At 38.6% G+C, this 19,490-nt stretch overlaps 1 protein-coding gene across 6 annotated transcripts in view; it reads left to right on the top strand.

The window, feature by feature from the left end:
* Window positions 1–19,490, top strand: part of PHTF1 (putative homeodomain transcription factor 1) — a 59,589-nt gene that overhangs the window by 24,112 nt on the left and 15,987 nt on the right. For all 6 annotated transcript variants that reach the window (XR_008380097.1, XM_053590929.1, XM_053590932.1 and 3 more), the window contains 6 exons: window positions 3,631–3,787; window positions 5,050–5,184; window positions 12,979–13,138; window positions 14,211–14,384; window positions 14,482–14,574; window positions 17,919–18,140. Coding sequence is in view for 5 of the 6 variants with exons in the window: in XM_053590929.1 (XP_053446904.1) it covers window positions 3,631–3,787; window positions 5,050–5,184; window positions 12,979–13,138; window positions 14,211–14,384; window positions 14,482–14,574; window positions 17,919–18,140 (941 nt within the window). In the remaining variant the exon portion in view is untranslated. The remainder of the gene's footprint in view (window positions 1–3,630; window positions 3,788–5,049; window positions 5,185–12,978; window positions 13,139–14,210; window positions 14,385–14,481; window positions 14,575–17,918; window positions 18,141–19,490) is intronic.

Genomic DNA, 19,490 nt, shown 5'->3' with positions numbered 1-19,490 from the left:
GAGTATCTGGATTTTATTAGGGCATGAAATGAATTTGCTAAGTTTTCTTTTTCTTCACACAAATAATTTATATAGCGTAGAATAGTTTATATAACAAAATTTACCATTATTGTGTATTTTTTTTTTTTTTTGAGACAGAGTCTCACTATGTCACCCTTGGTAGAGTGCTGTGACGTCACAGCTCACAGCAACCTCAAACTCTTGGGCTTAAGAGATTCTCTTGCCTCAGCCTCCCAAGTAGTTGGGACTGCGGGCACCTGCCACAATGCCCGGCCACCTTTCTGTTGTAGTTGTCCTTGTTGTTTAGCAGGCCTGGGCCGGATTCAAACCTGCCAGCCCTGGTATTATGTGGCCAGTGCCCTAACCACTGAACTATGGGCACCAAGCCCACCATTATTGTATTTTGCCATGTATTACATGCTCCCGTGTGTAATGTGCACTCACATTTTTATTCCAGACTTTGAGGGAAAACATCTTTTATTTTAAGGCCAGGCACAGTGGCTCACGCCTATAGTCCTAACACTCTGGGAGGCCAAGGCGGGTGGATTGCCTGAGCTCAGGAGTTTGAGACCAGCCTGAGCAAGAGTGAGACCCCCATCTCTATCAAAAATAGAAAAACTGAGGCAAGAGGATCACTTGAGCCCAAGAGCTGGAGATTGCTATGAGCAATCATGATCTCATGGCACTCTACCCAGCTTGAGACTCTGTCTGAAAACAAAACAAACTTTTGTTTTAATTTTTTAATTCAAATTTTTGTTTGTTTATATTTAGGTATTTGCTTTTTTGCATTATAAAAGAATTTTATCATTTACTTTTTAACATGGTGCAAGAAATTTTCTTTTTTTTTTTTTAAATTTAATTTTTTTTTTTTTTTTTTTTATTGTTGGGGATTCATTGAGGGTACAATAAGCCAGGTTACACTGATTGCAATTGTTAGGTAAAGTCCCTCTTGCAATCACAGGAACAGATATAAGGTACAAGGCATTTTATATATTGGTAACAAATTTATGATTTTATCCATCATATAAGGCCTAGAACTCTTTGTCACTGTCAATATCAGAAGTATTGTCTTCTTTAATCTCCACATTGCCGGAGTCTTCTGAAGAGTCGCTTTCCTCATTTCAATAAATTTCACCTTGCTCAGTTCCATCCATAGCATTGCTAATGCTGCATTTGTAAAAATGATTTCACAGCCACTCCCTTCTTGTCACCATTCCATGACCTTAGGATCCAATCACAAAGCTGGGTGATGGATGCTTTCTTGATTACGCCTGTAGGTATTAAATCATTACCAGCTGACTGGTGTCCACTCTTTCTCCATTAGGGCCTTACAGAACTTGTTTGCTGATGCATCAGGAGGATGCAGTTGGCTGTTTAGCCCACCAGGTATCACAGCGGGCTGAGTTTTCCAGCCCACTGTGATTGCTTTTGCACTTTGTGTAACATGAGCTTTCAAGTGATCAAAAACTAGCTAAGCTGGTTTTTTTTAAGTACTCTTCCAGGCTGTTATGACCAGACTTTGTTAAATCAGACTTTCATGCTTTCCTCATTCATTCATCCTTTTTCAGTAGCTCACTTGGAATCTTTTCTTTCAGAAATGTTTTTCTTTTAAAGATGATAATCGGTGGTAGCTTTGTCCCATCTGTACAACAGGCTAGAGCAACAGTGAAATGTGTTTTCTCATGTCCACTGGTTATAATAGCCACAGTCTTTGCTCCTTTGACATCCACAGTTCTGTTGGATGCCTCACCAAAAGTGAGTGGGACCTCGTCTGTACTGGCAGTTTGGGACAGCTCAATGTTGTCTTTCAAAGGTTGATAACTTAGGAATGAAATTCCAAAACTTGATTCTTATAGGCTGCTTTGTTTGTGTCCTCATGCTCAAACCTTTTCTATTCATAAAGTGAATAGATTTAGGTGTCCCTGAGAAATCATTTTTTTTTTTGTGCAATCCTCTTACCTTCTTCTTGTTTCGTCTTGATTGAAACAGAGATCCCAGTTTGATGCTGCCCCAGCACCCAGGTTTCCACCTTCTGCTCCGTCTTAGGCCACTTTGGAGGTCTCTCTGGCATTGCCTCCTTCTGTCTTCGCATCTCAGAAGCTTTTCTTCTTGTTTGTACCACAGTCTGATGACACTGTCTGTGGAGGGTGTCCGCAGGGTCTCTCAGCAGCTCTGTTGGCATGCTCTTAGCGTATGTAATAACTGTTAACCTAAAGCTTGCAGTGTACAGAAACTGTTCTGACATTTTCTAAGGGATTTTCTAGGAATTATTATGGAGATACCAGCTAGATTGCTAGCTTTAAAATGTACAAAGAGAAATATATGTCAATCTTTGTTGGCTGCAAATGCTTTTGTTGAAGTTTGTTCTAAGTTCAACAAAGCTGATTACTGTATTTCAGATGGTAATACCATATTTGCATATAGATATCATTATTGCTTTCTAGAATTACACTTTTATGCATAAACGTAAATAAAAGATTTTAAAAAAATGGCCTGGCGTGGTGGCGCACACCTGTAATCCTAGCACTCTGGGAGGCCGAGGTGGGTGGATTGCCCTGAGCTCACAGGTTCAAGACCAGCCTGAGCATGAATGAGACCCCATCTCTAAAAGAATAGGTGGGCGTTGTGGTGGGCGCCTGTAGTCCCAGCTACTTGGGAGGCTGAGGCAAGAGAATCTCTTGTGCTTAAGAATTGGAGGTTGCTGTGAGCTGTGATGCCACGGCATTCTGTATCAAAAAAAAAAAAAAGATTATAAAAAATTTATATAGACAAAGCATTAGTACCCCCCCATGCATAATGCACATCCTTATTTTTCCCTCAAAAATTTGGGGAAAAAGTATACTTCATACATGGCTAAATATGGTATCTTAAAAGTCTGAAAGAACTTAGTTGTCCATAAGTGGTAATTTTATGAGATAATTTTTTTATTTGTGGGGATAATTTTTGATAGTTTTTCATTTCTTTCATCATTTGAGCATTTCATATACACACTTAAAGAGTGTAATATAGCATAGAAGTTAAGAGTGAGGTCTCTGGTGTATGGCTGTGTGTGTTCAGAACCCAGCTCTGTAATTGCTTTCTGGATAGCATTGGAAAATGGTCTTCCTTAGAGCAGCACAGCACTTCAAAATGTGTTTTACCCCCACACAAGAGAATAACTCAATTCAGAGTGGGGGAAGGGGAGGAGGGAGTGGGAAGGGGAGAAGGGAGGGGGAGTGGTGAGCTCTCACCTAGCAGGACAACGTAAGGGTACCTGGCAAACCTCCGGGGTGCGGTGCAAGACTGCAAAGAGACCCCCGACAAAGGCCAACAGTGGGACTTAATCGTTTGTACTCTCACCTTAACCTGAAATTTAAAAACAATGTGTGTTTTATATAGAATCTTGTTTCGTATTTGAAACCCTTTTGGAACATCTAGATGGTCATACTGCCAGAAAAGCAGATCCTTTTACTGTGTTCTTTTTCCCTTCGTCAGGGATTAGGGCTTCAGATTTTCCCTGGGCTAAAGTACAAGTGGATGAGAATTACAGAAACTCGCTTACTTTTACTTGTGTTGTTTTTGAACTGTCGGATTTTTATAGAAACAATTTGTGTCATTATTAGAAGGAATTTCAAATCCTCCTCTTTTCAGTGATAGCGATCATCTTATATTTGATGATGCCCATTGTGAATATAAGTGAAGTACTTGGACCCTTGTGCCTTATGCTCCTCATGGGAACTGTCCACTGTCAAATTGTGTCTACTCAGATAACAAAGCCGGCAGGAAACAATGGCAGCCGGAGAAGAAGGTAAGATGAGGAATTGTACTGTCGTTGCATATTTCTGGGAGAGGCATCATAGAGATTTATAAAATCCTTGATTAAGTAACTTAACATCTTCCTCTTTTGTGTACTTTTTCATCATTTTTTGCCTTAAAAACTGAATGGCTCAAGGGAATAAAGCGCCGGCACCATACGCCGGAGGTGGCGGGTTCAAACCCAGCCCCGGCCAAAAAAAAAAAAAACAAAAAAAAAACTGAATATTTTACTTTTCTCCTTCATGCTAAGAAACCTTGTTGTGAACTTTTAACCCTAACCAAGATTTTGTCAATTTCCATATTATTCTTTCTAAAATTTATCTTAAGTAATGGTCTTGAAAAGTATTCTCTTTGAAATTCAGTCTTAATCAAAATTTGGTGAAAATTCACTGTAAAAGAAAGAACTCGGTACACTAGGTCAGTGCTACCAACATTTTACCTTTCCCAAAGATGTATAATAAGAATCGATGTTTATGTGATCTAAACTTTTAACAAAGGTTGATTGGAATTTTTTACATATCGAATTCATGTCATGTTCTCATTGTTGATGTGATACTAGTTGAGTTTTGAACTGTTGAAGATTTCTTAAGGATGTGCAATACCGTCTTCCATAGTTACGTTATCTTTTCTCAGAACATTTCTAGATTTTTGCTCCCATAAGCAATTACTAAATAAAAATTTTTCATGTGGTGCAATGAGTTTCAACATAGTCTTAGTTTTGAATGTTATTTTCAAAACTTAAAAAGATTTCTTGTAAGTCTAACTAAATTGAAATAATGTTTTCTAAGAAATCCTTGTGCTGTGTCTCATTGGTGTTTGTAAGATAGGTCTTTTAATTGCCTAGGATATCAATAAAAAGTGATCACTTGTTATTATTTTGTGTTACTCTGATAAAATGTGTGAAAGGGGAAGAGTCCCGATGCTCATACTGAAATTGCTCCCTGTGCTACTGGTGTTGAATGTGCCTGAAAAGACTCTTGGTCATAGACGTGGAAATCATCCTTCTAGTAAGGTTTCTGGATGGCAGTTCTATTTCCTTAATGATGGAGCAAAGTGATTGAATAGGACTTTGGTTTGGGATTTGCTTTTGCCCTTAAATCAGAAATGTTCTTACATAATTTATCCTCAGTATATGAAGTTAATTACACTTGAATTCAGGTAGAAATTTGTCAGAATAATTTTTCTGTAGGGATATTTTAGTCATAAATAGGAAAGGTATTGAATAGTCTGAAGTTATTGAAATTCTTTTTGTAGAAAATTACGAAAAACTGTAAATGGTGATGGGAATCGAGAAAATGGAAATAACTCATCTGATAAACCCAGAGGAATGGAAACTTTGGAATCTGCACCCAATATTGGTGGTTTTTGGGACACACTCTTTGGCAACAGGTAGGAGTCTTACATTGCAATTTGTACTTGACTTTGTACTCAACATTAGTGTTTACTGTGTGTACAGTATGATCAGGTGGTAGCGGTAAGTGGTGTAGGCCTGGTAACATCATAGTGTGAGTTTTAAGGGTTTTGGGAGGATTTGCTTACTCAGAATGTTGTCTTCATTGTCCTGTTACCTGTAAATCCAGTAAACTACCGTCAAGTTTCATTCGTTTCATTAATGATTTTTTAGACCATAAGATTGTAAAAATATACATTCTCTGGAAAGATAAATATTTTAAGCTGTATCAGCCAACATCTTGAGAGAGGTAGAAGAATTTTTTGAAAGATCAGATATTTTTAGTGTGAGATCAGGTACCTCTTTAGAAATGGGGCGCTACGAAGATGGCAGCCGAGTAACAGCTTCCTTGCATCTGGGCACCGTGAGTCTGGGGAGATAGGACTCCAGGCATCTCTGGCTGGTGGGATCTGCCTATCATCACCCCTGAGAGGATACAGGGAGTCAGCGAGAGACTTCTGGACCCCAAGAGGAGGACTAAAACAGTGGAAAACTGGCAAGTGGTCGCGTGTGTTCAATCCGTCTAAACCCGCCCAAAACTGTAAGTTCAGTAGCAGTGAGACTGCAAACCAGAAAGGCCTTACCTGTGAACTGTTTTGGTGTCTTTGGACTTGGCACTCAGCTGAACTGCCTTGGGGAGAGCCTGAGCGGGAGTGCGGAGAACTTTGGCGGTTGTCTAGGGCCCCAGTCTGAGCCGCTGAGCCAGACGGAGCTAATAGTGTTTGGCTCTGGGTCACAGGCAGCCACTGTGAGCGATCTGCCCCGGCAAGCTCCGCCCTCAGGGTCGCAGAGCTAGAATTGGGTGGGAGCTGGTAACCCAGCGACCAAGTAGCCTAAGGGTGGGGTCTGAGCCGCCTTGCAGCCCTAACCCTCGGGGACAGAGGGAGACCAGTTTTGGCACACAGGGTAAGTGGATAGCCACTTCAGCAGTGATTCCAGTGACAAGCTCTTCCCTGGGAAAGCTTCTGCTCAGCAAGTGAACAAGTTCAAAGTGCCTTTTAAGTGGGCTGAAGAGAGATTTAGGGTGTCTACCTGCTGGGGTTTGAGAAACTAGCAGCCTCCAGTCATATCAGAACTGTAATTAACATCTCATACCCCAGAAGACCACGTGTTGCCCAGACAATATTCAATAACATCTACATACTGCTTTTTTTTCTTTTTTGGTTTGGTTGTTTTTTTGTTTATTTTGATGTTGTTGATTGTTGTTTTGTTTTTTAAGTTCAACCTTTTCCATACAGATCCTTTTTCTTTCTCAATTTTTCTAGTTTAATTATAATTTCCCATTGCTGCCTATTTCAATAATTAGAACTTCATTTTTGTTAGTGTTTCTACCGCTATTATTTGGTTTTTCCAGCCAATTTTATACCGTAAAGTTTTCTGTTTGCTTCTTTTGGTTTGATTTATAGCATTTTTGTCTTTCCTCTCTACTTGGTGGAGGTGGGGTACTGTGTCTGATCAGGTTAGCAAAGAGCTGCTGACCTCAAGGGAACCACCCAACTGGGCACCCCCAGAAGGTGGTTTTTTTTTTTTTAAGGTTGTATCAAAGTACCCTACTGTACACCTATATTGCTCTGTCTCCCTCTTTCTGTGCCTCTCTTCTTTTTGTCAATATTCCTTTTACCCACCCCCTCTCCTTTCTCTATTTTTCTTCTTTTTTTCCTATCACTCGGTCCTACTTTCTTTCATCCCTTTTTTGCTCTTCAACCTTCTCACCCTTCTGGTCCTGTAACCCTTAGTCCGCAGGCACGAGAACTTAAAGAGCAAGAGGAAGTGAAAGGAAAATTAGGGCAAGGAAACAGATAAAAGAAATCACTCATGAGGAAGAATCAGCAGAAAACTCCAGGCAACATGAAGAACCAGTCCAGAACAACCCCGCCAAGGGACCATGAGGTAGCTACTGCAGAGGATTCCACCTATACAGAAATGTTAGGAATGACAGAAAGGGAATTTAGAATACACATGTTGAAAACAATGAAAGAAATGATGGAAACAATGAAGGAAACTGCTAATAAAGTGGAAATTAACCAAAAGGAAATTCAAAAACAGAATCAAATAAGAGATGAACGATATGAAGAATATAAAAAGGATATAGCAGAGCTGAAGGAAATGAAACAATCAATCAGGGAACTTAAAGATGCAATGGAAAGTATCAGCAACAGGTTAGACCATGCAGAAGAAAGAATTTCAGAGGTAGAAGACAAAGTTTTTGCGATAACTCAGATAGTAAAAGAGGCAGAAAAGAAGAGAGAGAAAGCAGAACGTTCACTGTCAGAATTATGGGACTCTATGAAGCGTTCCAACATACGAGTTATAGGAATTCCAGAAGGGGAAGAAGAATGCCCCAGAGGAATGGAAGCCATACTAGAGAATATTATAAAAGAAAATTTCCCATATTTCACCAAAGATTCTGACACACTGCTTTCAGAGGGCTATCGGACCCCAGGTCGCCTCAACTCTAACCGAGCTTCTCCAAGACACATTGTGATGAACCTGTTCAAAGTCAAGACAAAAGAAAAGATTCTGCAAGCTGCCAGGAGTAAGCGCCAGTTGACCTACAGGGGCAAATCCATCAGAGTGACCGCAGACTTCTCTAATGAAACTTTCCAAGCAAGAAGACAATGGTCATCTACCTTTAATCTACTTAAACAGAATAATTTCCAGCCCAGAATTCTGTACCCTGCTAAGCTAAGCTTCAAAATTGATGGAGAAATCAAATCATTTACGGATATACAAACATTGAGGAAATTCGCCCCAACAAGACCAGCTCTACAGGAAATACTTCAACCTGTTCTGCACACTGACCACCACAATGGATCAGCAGCAAAGTAAGAACTCAGAAATTAAAGGACAGAACCTAACCTCCACACTGATGCAAAAGATAAAACTAAGCAATGGACTCTTACAAAATAAGATGAATAGAATACTACCACACTTATCAATTATCTCAATAAATGTTAATGGCTTGAATTCCCCACTGAAGAGACATAGATTGGCTGACTGGATTAAAAAACACAAGCCATCCATTTGCTGTCTGCAAGAAACACACCTGGCTTCAAAAGACAAATTCAAGCTCCGAGTCAAGGGTTGGAAAACAATTTTTCAGGCAAATGGAATTCAGAAGAAAAGAGGAGTTGCAATCTTATTTTCAGATTCCTGTGGATTTAAAGCAACTAAAGTCAAAAAAGACAAAGATGGTCACTTTATATTGGTCAAGGGAAAAATACAACAAGAAGACATTTCAATTCTAAATATTTATGCACCCAATTTAAATGCTCCCAGATTCTTGAAACAGACCTTACTCAGTCTGAGCAATATGATATCTGATAATACCATAATAACAGGGGACCTTAACACTCCTCTTATAGAGCTGGATAGATCCTCTAAACAGAAATTAAACAAGGATATAAGAGATTTAAATGAGACCCTAGAACAACTGTGCTTGATAGACGCATATAGAACACTCCATCCCAAAGATAAAGAATATACATTCTTCTCATCACCCCATGGAACATTCTCCAAAATTGATCATATCCTGGGACACAAAACAAATATCAACAGAATCAAAAGAATTGAAATTTTACCTTGTATCTTCTCAGACCATAAGGCACTAAAGGTGGAACTCAACTTTAATAAAAATGCTCGACCCCACCCAAAGGCATGGAAATTAAACAATCTTCTGTTGAATAACAGATGGGTGCAGGAAGAAATAAAACAGGAAATCATTAACTTCCTTGAGCATAACAACAATGAAGACACAAGCTACCAAAACCTGTGGGATACTGCAAAAGCAGTTTTGAGAGGAAAATTCATCGCTTTAGATGCCTACATTCGAAAAACAGAAAGAGAGCACATCAACAATCTCACAAAAGATCTTATGGAATTGGAAAAAGAAGAACAATCTAAGCCTAAACTCAGTAGAAGAAAAGAAATATCCAAAATCAAATCAGAGATCAATGAAATTGAAAACAAAAGAATCATTCAGAAAATTAATGAAACAAGGAGTTGGTTTTTTGAAAAAATAAATTAAATAGATAAACCATTGGCCAGACTAACCAGGAATAGAAAAGTAAAATCTCTAGTCACCTCAATCAGAAATGATAAAGGGGAAATAACAACTGATCCCACAGAGATACAAGGGATCATCTGTGAATACTAGCAGAAACTCTATGCCCAGAAATTTGACAATGGGAAAGAAATGATCAATATTTGGAATCACACCCTCTCCCTAGACTCAGCCAGGAAGAAATAGAGCTCCTGAACAGACCAATTTCAAGCACTGAGATCAAAGAAACAATAAAAAATCTTCCAACCAAAAAATGCCCTGGTCCAGATGGCTTCCCTCCAGAATTCTATCAAACCTTCAAGGAAGAGCTTATTCCTGTACTGCAGAAATTATTCCAAAAAATTGAGGAAGAAGGAATCTTCCCCAACACATTCTATGAAGCAAACATCACCCTGATACCAAAACCAGGAAAAGACCCAAACAAAAAGGAGAATTTTAGACCAGTCTCACTCACGAACATAGATGCAAAAATTCTCAACAAAATCCTAGCCAATAGATTACAGCTTATCATCAAAAAAGTCATTCATCATGATCAAGTAGGCTTCATCCCAGGCATGCAAGGCTGGTTTAACATATGCAAGTCTATAAACGTTATCCACCATATTAACAGAGGCAAAAATAAAGATCACATGATCCTCTCAATAGATGCAGAAAAAGCATTTGATAAAATCCAGCATCCTTTTCTAATTAGAACACTGAAGAGTATAGGCATAGGTGGCACATTTCTAAAACTGATTGAAGCTATCTATGACAAACCCACAGCCAATATTTTACTGAATGGAGTAAAACTGAAAGCTTTTCCTCTTAGAACTGGAACCAGACAAGGATGTCCTCTGTCACCTTTACTATTCAACATAGTGCTGGAAGTTCTAGCCAATACAATTAGACAAGACAAGGAAATAAAGGGAATCCAAATGGGAGCAGAGGAGGTCAAACTCTCCCTCTTTGCTGACGACATGATCTTATATTTAGAGAACCCCAAAGACTCAACCACAAGACTCCTAGAAGTCATCAAAAAATACAGTAATGTTTCAGGATATAAAATCAATGTCCACAAGTCAGTAGCCTTTGTGTACACCAATAACAGTGAAGATGAGAAGCTAATTAAGGACACAACTCCCTTCACCATAGTTTCAAAGAAAATGAAATACCTAGGAGTATACCTAACGAAGGAGGTGAAGGACCTCTATAAAGAAAACTATGAAATCCTCAGAAAGGAAATAGCAGAGGATATTGACAAATGGAAGAACATACCATGCTCATGGATGGGAAGAATCAACATTGTTAAAATGTCTATACTTCCCAAAGCAATCTACCTATTCAATGCCATTCCTATCAAAATACCAACATCGTACTTTCAAGATTTGGAAAAAATGATTCTGCGTTTTGTATGGAACCGGAAAAAACCCCGTATAGCTAAGGCAGTTCTCTGTAACAAAAATAAAGCTGGGGGCATCAGCATACCAGATTTTACTCTGAAATACAAAGCCATAGTGCTCAAGACAGCATGGTACTGGCACAAAAACAGAGACATAGACACTTGGAATCGAATTGAAAACCAAGAAATGAAAGTAACATTTTACAACCACCTAATCTTTGATAAACCAAACAAGAACATACCGTGGGGTAAAGACTCCCTATTCAATAAATGGTGTTGGGAGAACTGGATGTCTACATGTAAAAGACTGAAACTGGACCCACACCTTTCCCCACTCACAAAAATTGATTCAAGATGGATAAAGGACTTAAACTTAAGGCATGAAACAATAAAAATCCTCCAAGAAAGCATAGGAAAAACACTGGAAGATATTGGCCTGGGGAAAGACTTCATGAAGAAGACTGCCACGGCAATTGCAACAACAATAAAAATAAACAAAGGACTTCATTAAACTGAAAAGCTTCTGTACAGCTAAGGAGACAATAACCAAAGCAAAGAGACAACCTACACAATGGGAAAGGATATTTGCATATTTTCAATCAGACAAAAGCTTGATAACTAGGATCTATAGAGAACTCAAATTAATCTACGTGAAAAAAGCCAACAATCCCATATATCAATGGGCAAGAGACATGAATAGAACTTTCTCTAAAGACGACAGACGAATGGCTAACAAACACATGAAAAAATGTTCATCATCTCTATATATTAGAGAAATGCAAATCAAAACAACCCTGAGATATCATCTAACCCCAGTGAGAATGGCCCACATCACAAAATCTCAAAACTGCAGATGCTGGCGTGGATGTGGAGAGAAGGGAACACTTTTACACTGCTGGTGGGACTGCAAACTAGTACAACCTTTCTGGAAGGAAGTATGGAGAAACCTCAAAGCACTCAAGCTAGACCTCCCATTTGATCCTGCAATCCCATTACTGGGCATCTACCCAGAAGGAAAGAAATCCTTTTACCATAAGGACACTTGTACTAGACTGTTTATTGCAGCTCAATTTACAATCGCCAAAATGTGGAAACAGCCTAACTGCCCACCAACCCAGGAATGGATTAACAAGCTGTGGTATATGTATACCGTGGAATACTATTCAGCCATTAAAAAAAAATGGAGACTTTACATCCTTCGTATTAACCTGGATGGACGTGGAAGACATTATTCTTAGTAAAGCATCACAAGAATGGAGAAGCATGAATCCTATGTACTCAATTTTGATATGAGGACAATTAATGACAATTATGGTTATGGGGGGGGAAACAGAAAGAGGGAAGGAGGGAGGGGGGTGGGGCCTTGGTGTGTGTCACACTTTATGGGGGCAAGACATGATTGCAAGAGGGACTTTACCTAACAATTGCAATCAGTGTAACCTGGCTTATTGTACCCTCAATGAATCCCCAACAATAAAAAAAAAAAAAAAAAAATGAAATGGGGCGCTACACAGGAGCCTGGCGTGGCTAGGACAAAACGGGAAATGGATTAAAAACTAATTTTACCTCATTTATAATGTCACCAGTCTATGACAGCGCTGGCATGACTCAATACTGACTTTGTTGTTTATTAATGATTGTGACTTAAAAATTAAGTTTCTTGGCAATAGATTTTTTTGAAAATGAAGTATATCCATTTTTTTTTTTTTAAGTTCTTTTCATACCCTGTGGTTGAAGTGTTTGAGTTCTTTGTGTAGGACGTGGTGCTGGGCACTGTGCATTCCTGTCCTCAGTTATATTACTGTCTTGTTAGGAAGAGAAGAGTAGCAGGTGTGGTGCTGTCACGGCCGTGTAAACAGGAGTGAGTGCGTGCATTCTCAGGAAAGGCCACGCAGCTGAGCAGATGGGGGGAAAGTGATCAGCAGGAGTTATGAAGGAGTTAGAGTTACTGAGCTTTGAAGACCCAGGGGTATTTTCATAGATAGAAAGGGAAAGATATTCTGTGAAGTGATACTGGCAGGTAGGAGTTGGCCTTGAGAGGATAAGGTGGAAAGTTTTACCCGTGTGCCAAACTGAAAAGTGTAAGCTCTAATTGACATGAGTCTTTGAAGAACAGATTCACATCTCTGCGAGTGAGTGCTGGGTCATCCCATCACTTAGCAAGCTAAAGTGCTGAAAAATGCAGTTCCTGAAATTTCTAGAACAATATATCATAACCCTCAGAAGAAAGTGATTTCATGAAAGATACTATCTTCATAAAACTAGTAATTGTTTTTCTTTTCTTAAAAATAGGATTAAAAGAGTAAAACTAATACCCAACAAAGGGAATGAAACAGACAAGAATTCAAGTTGCCTCCATCCTATTATTAAGAAGAGACAGAGTCAACCAGAGACTAAAACGTGGCAAACAAGAGACAAAGCAAAATTTTCAGATGGAGAAAAGTGCCGGAGGGTAAGATTTAGATGGGTGTAACAGGGGTCCTCAAACTGCGGCCCGCGGGCCACATGCAGTGGTGTGATTGTATTTGTTCCTGTTTTGTTTTTTTATTTCAAAATAAGATATGTGCAGTGTGCATAGGAATTTGTTCGTAGTTTTTTTTTTAATCTATAGTCTGGCCCTCCAGCAGTCTGAGGGACGGTGAACTGGCCCCCTGTTTAAAAAGTTTGAGTACCTCTGGAATAAAATTTTTACTTTCCCATGTAAAATTTCTCTACCGTTAGCCCCTGCTGCCAGCCTTGCCAAATAGATCCTAGTAGGTTTGTAAATCTGTCCTAAAACAAGTAAACCACAAGATATGAAAAGAAAATATCACATGAAGACTGGAATTTAGTCTTGAAATTTTTAGGACTAAAACTTGTTATTGATTTTGTTACTTATCTGGCCTGAGCAGTAAGCTCATAGGTTTAATAAACAGATTAGTGTGGAGGCTGCTGTGTCATATTCCAGAGAAGCAGTGTTAAGGGCTTAGGAACAGCTTCCTAGATGGGTAGATACGGTGTCATATTGTACAGGATTCTATGTCTAAAACTAGCTGTTAACATATATGTTTACTTTATAGTCTTGAAGTGGTTTCTTGTTATTCTAACATTTTTTGAGCCATTACTATAAGCAAGCATTGTTCTAAATGTTTTACATGCAGTAACTTACTTCATTTTTTTCAACAACCTATAAGATAGGTTGAGGTGTTTTTATTATCATAACTTACCAGATGAGGAAACTGATCCCCAGGGAGATTGAGTGAAATGCCCAAGTTTACATAGTTAGTTGAGTAAAAGAACTCTCATACAGGCTAAGCGTTTGACCTGAATCCTGGTTTTTAACTACTACATAATACTGTCTCATCATTTAATTATCTAGGTTAAAGTTAATATTTTCCTTTATTGAGATTGAGGAATATGTAGGTTTGTTCCCTTTTGGTTTCGTTTGCTGCTTGCTCATTTTTACACGATTTTTTTCTTTTACACATGCAGCTTATTAGAATATTTGGACTGTCCTCCGTGACGGTATTGTTTTCTCTTTGTAGGAGGCTTTTAGACGTTTGGGTAACGGGATTTCAGATGACCTGTCAAGTGAGGAAGATGGTGAAGCAAGGACACAGATGATATTACTGCGTCGGAGCGTGGAAGGGGCCTCCAGCGACAATGGCTGTGAAGTTAAGAATAGAAAGTCCATCCTTTCAAGGCACCTAAACTCTCCGGTAATTTTCATTTTAGTTTGTATAAGCGTAAGACTAAATCACTGAATGGAACCAAAATATTTAACTTGTTTTTCTATTATTTGTTTGATTTTTTTAGCAGGTAAAGAAAACCACTACAAGGTGGAGTCATATCGTACGGGATTCAGATAGTGTGGTTGAATCAGAGTTTGAATCAACAGCCTTCAGCCAGGTAAAGTATCCTTTTGAAAGATCTTGAGTATAATAACTTTATCCATTCCTTTTTTTATTGGCTGCTGTCAAGGAGTGCTTCTATTTTCCTGCCTTTCCCTGGCCTCCATTTATCTATCTAGTTACCTAGCAACTTTTAATAACTACTCACTCGGAAAGAGAATGAATTCTTCTTCACTTTGACTCCTCTCTTCAAGATCATAGGTGATGCTCAGAGAGGTTGCTTAATCTCTAGATCAGAGGAAGGTCTCAACCTTCCTAATGCCGCGACCCTTTAATACAGTTCCTCATGTTGTGGTGACCCACAACCATAAAATTATTTTCGTTGCTACTTCATAACTGCAATTTTACTACTGTTATGAATAGTAATGTAAATATCTGATATGCAGGAGACCCCAAAGGGATCATGACCCACAGGTTGAGAACTGCTGCTCTAGATGATGAGAACTTTACTTAACATTCATTTGGAATGTGGGATTTATTTTTAAGCATCATAATAAACTGAGTACAGATTTTTGAAATAGGACCTCTGAAAGATGGGAGTAGTAAATCCCACCCTGAAAGCTAATGGACATTTTGTATCATTTGGAATATTATAATTCACAGTTGAACAGAGGCGGTGGTGGTTGTATGGTTTTGTTTTGTTTTGATTGACAGTGCAGTTACGGCCGTGGAATAACTTCTCGTTTATGTTTGTATTGAAGGAGAAGTGCATTGTCCTTTTCTTTGCCTAATTATCCTTTAACATGTTGGGGCTGAGTCCCTGGACGTGACTAGGTCTAAAGTCAGGCTTATGATATTTATTTATTTATAATATAAATATTGTAATTTGTTTACTTTTTAAATTTTTTTTATAGATTTAGTGGGTACGAGTGCAGTTTTGTTACACGGATATATTGTGTAGTGGTAACGTCTGGGCTTTTAGTGCACCCGTCCCCAAACAGGTAACTTTTCCTCCCTCACTCCCCTCTCAGGCTTCCACCTTTTGGAGGCTCTGTGACCATGTGTACCCATCGTTCAGCTCATGCGGTATTTCGTTGTCTTTTTCTGAGTTACTTTTCTTAGAATTATGGCCTCCAGTTCCATCCAAGTTGCTGCAAAGGACAGTATTCCATTCTTTTTTATGACTGAACAGTACTTCATGGTATGTATATATACCACATTTTCTCTATCCAGTCCTTGGTTAATGGACATTTAGTTTGATTCCATAACTTTGCTACTGTGAATAGCACAGCAACAAATGTATAAGTTCACTTATCTTTTTGATATAAAGATTTCTTTTCCTGTGGGTAGATACTCAGTAGTGGGATTACTGGCTAGAATGGTAGATCTATTTTTAGTTCTTTGAGAAATTTTCCATAGCGGTTGTACTAATTTATATTCCTACCAACAGTGTATAAGTGTTCCCATTTCTCTGCATCCTTGCCAATATCTGTTGTCTTTTGACTTTAATAATGGCCATTCTGATGGCGTGAGATTGTATTTTATTGGGGTTTTTATTTGCATTTCTCTGATAATTTGATGTTGAACATTTTTTCATGTGTTTGTTGGCCGTCTGTATGTCTTTCTTTGAAAAATGTCTGTTCATGTCCTTTGTCTACTTTTTAATGGGATTATTTGTTTTTTTTTCTTGTTGAGTTGAGTTCCTTATAGATTCTGGATAGTAGTCCTCTGCTGGATGCATAATTACTGAATATTTTCCTCTCATTCTGTAGGTTGTATATTGTCTCTGTTGATTATTTCTTTGCTGTGCAGAAGCTTTTTAATTAAGTCCCATTTGTTTGTTTGTTTATTGTAGAGACAAGGTCTCTATCACCCCAGGTTAGGGTGCAGTGATGCGATCATAGCTCACTGTGATCTCAAATTCCTGGGCTAAGTGATCCTCTACCCTCAGCCTTCCAAGTATCAGGGACTACAAGCACCTGCTACCACACCTGGCTAGTTTTTAATTTTTTTTATTATTTATTTTTTTTTGAGACAGAGTTTTACTATGTCGCCCTTGGTAGAGTGTTGTGTCACAGCTCACAGCAACCTCCAACTCTTGGGATTAAGCAATTCTCTTGCCTCAGCCTCCCAAGTAGCTGGGACTACAGGTGCCTGCCACAACACCTGGCTATTTTTTTTTTTTTTTCTTTTGGTTGTAGTTGTCATTGTTTAGTAGGCCCAGGCTGGGCTTGAACTGGTGTATGTGGCTGGCGCCCTATTCACTGAGCTACGGGCCCTGGCTAGTTTTTAAAATTTTTTTGTAGAGATGGGGTCACTATGATTCCCACGCTGGTCTTGAATTCCTGGGCTCAAGTAATTCTCCTGCCTCAGCTTCCCCAAGTGCTAGGATTATAAATTCAAGTCATCAGGTCCAGTCCTATTTGTTCATTTTGTTTTTATTGCATTTGCTTTTAGGGTTTTTGTTTTTATTGCATTTGCTTTTAGGGTCTTAGACATAAATTCTTTGCTTACGCCAATGTCTGGAAGAATTTTTCTAGGTTTTCTTCTATAATTTTTATTGTTTCAGGTTTTACATGTAAGCTTTTAACCAATCTTGGGTTAATTTTTGAATGTGGTGAGAGGTATCTAGTTTTACTCTTCTGCGTGTGACTATCCAATTTTCCAGCACCATTTATTGAAAAGGGTGTCCTGTCCCCAGTGTGTGGTTGTGTCTGCTTTGTTGAAGATCAGTTGGTTGTAGGTATATAACTTTATCTCTGGGTTCTATATTCTATTCCATTGATTTATGTGTCTGTTTTTATACCAGTAATATGGCTGGTTTGATTACTGTAGGCTTGTAGTATAATTTGAAGTCAGGTGATCTGATGCCTCCTGCTTTCTTCTTTTTTGCATAGGATTGCTTTGACTATTTGGGCTCTTTCTCAGTTCCATATGAATGTTAGCATTGGTTTTTCCCAGTTCTGTGAAAAATTACATTGGTATTTTGGTAGAAATTGCATTTAATCTGCAAATTGCTCAGGATAGTATGGTCATTCTAATAGTATTAATTCATTCAGTCTATGCAGTCTCACAATATTTAGAGTTGGGGATGCTTGGTAAATGTCAAAGATTTCAGCCAAGCCAGTGGGGTGGCTGACCTGGATATGCTGACAGAGTCATTCTCATCCCGGTACATCTTAGTAGAACAATCCCACGACTTGGCTGCAACTTCTTAGTGGAGTCCTTTGAAATTCTTGCTTGTCCATTTAAATATTAAAGTGTATTATAGCCTTGTGGACAAATGAATATGTGATAATAGACTTATGAAGGTTTTATAAAATAAGATAACTTGTTTTAAATTTATTTCAGACATATAATTATTTTTAAGGCTGAATGAAACATTTTCTGTTTTCCTTAAAGGGCTCTAGGTCTGGTATGAGCGGCGGCTCTCGAGGCATCAACATGTCAAGAAGAGATTCGGAAAGTACCCGCCACGACTCGGAGACTGAAGATATGTTGTGGGATGACCTTCTGCATGGCCCAGAGTGCCGGTCGTCTGCCACCAGTGACAGCGAGGGGGCCCACGTGAACACCCTTCACTCAGGGAACAAACGTGACCCCAAAGAGGATGTTTTTCAGCAGGTCTGGGAAGACACAATAATAATAGCTCATATTTATGGTGTACTTAACCGTGTGTTAGGCACTGCGTTAGCTCATTTGACTTTACATTAATCCTACAAGGTAGACAATATTATTATTCCCAATTTAGAGGTGAGGGAATTGAGCACAGTAGCCAAGATGGCAGGATTAGAACTCTGGGGTTAGTAATCTAGAGTTGCCGCAACCTGAATTTTTTTTTATATTACTTTTCTTCCTTATTTTCCTTAGAATGATCCTAAATGATGTTCATTTTACATTAGCAAGGTTGTTTAATTAGTACGTCTGCCTTATATCATCATTAACATCACAGAATTTATGTGAAGTGCTAGGAAGTGGCTTTGCTTGCTTCTCTAATTTATAAATCAAGTGATGTTTTTAATTTCAGGTTTTATAATATCTGTATACTGTACATCATAAAAGCAGATATCTCTTAAAACCTATCAACCTTTAACTAGGGTAGGAATTCATTTTGTATGTGTAGAAATTTTATACCATCTGTCACGGTGATAATACTTCTTTCTTAGGAATGTTGTGAAATAGCCAATGAGATAATATAAAGTGTGTAGCGTTATTCTTGGCAAGAGCCAGCCCCGGTAAATGTTAGCATTATTCCTGATATCACCATCAATGGACAGCTGGCTTCTGCTGGAATTCTTCTGGAGCTGGAGGGCTTGTTATTTCCTAAGACAGCTTATTCTAGCGCTGGATAGATTGAATGATTAAGAAATGGTCCTTGGGTGGCGCCTGTGGCTCAAGGAGTAGGGCACTGGCCCCATATGCCGGAGGTGGCGGGTTCAAAACCGGCCCCGGCCAAAAACTGCAAAAAAAGAGAAATGGTCCTCATATCTCCTTTCAGTTGTTTGATGACAGTGGTCTTGATCCTTCTTAGTTTTTTGTTCTTTTGGTTAAATATTTCCATATTGGCTGCAAATAGTAGATGATACGTTTCCTTCAGATGTCTGTGAGCTCCTTCACGCAAGGAGATCTATCGTGTTCTCCATCTGTCTGCAGCACGGTATATAGTAGGTGCTTAATAGATATTTATTGGATAAATCAGTGAATCAGTGAATAAAAGCAATAAATGCGATCCCTTTCTAGAAGCTTATTTTATTTATTTTTTTATTAAATCATAGCTGTGTACATTAATGCAGTCATGGAGTATAATGTGCTGGTTTTATATAGAATTTGAAATATTTTCATCAAACTCGTTAACATAGCCTTCATGGCATTTTCTTAGTAGAAGCTTATTTTAGTTTGGGGACAAGATGATTATATAGGAAATAGGTTGAGGACACTGTAAAAGCAACATACAATAAGATGCTAATTTGTCTG

Source organism: Nycticebus coucang, chromosome 5 (assembly GCF_027406575.1).
Source record: "Nycticebus coucang isolate mNycCou1 chromosome 5, mNycCou1.pri, whole genome shotgun sequence".
In the NCBI taxonomy this organism is placed as follows: Eukaryota; Metazoa; Chordata; class Mammalia; order Primates; family Lorisidae; genus Nycticebus; species Nycticebus coucang.
The sequence above is the reverse complement of the archived record's forward strand: the minus strand, read 5'-3'. Positions and strand labels throughout refer to the sequence as shown.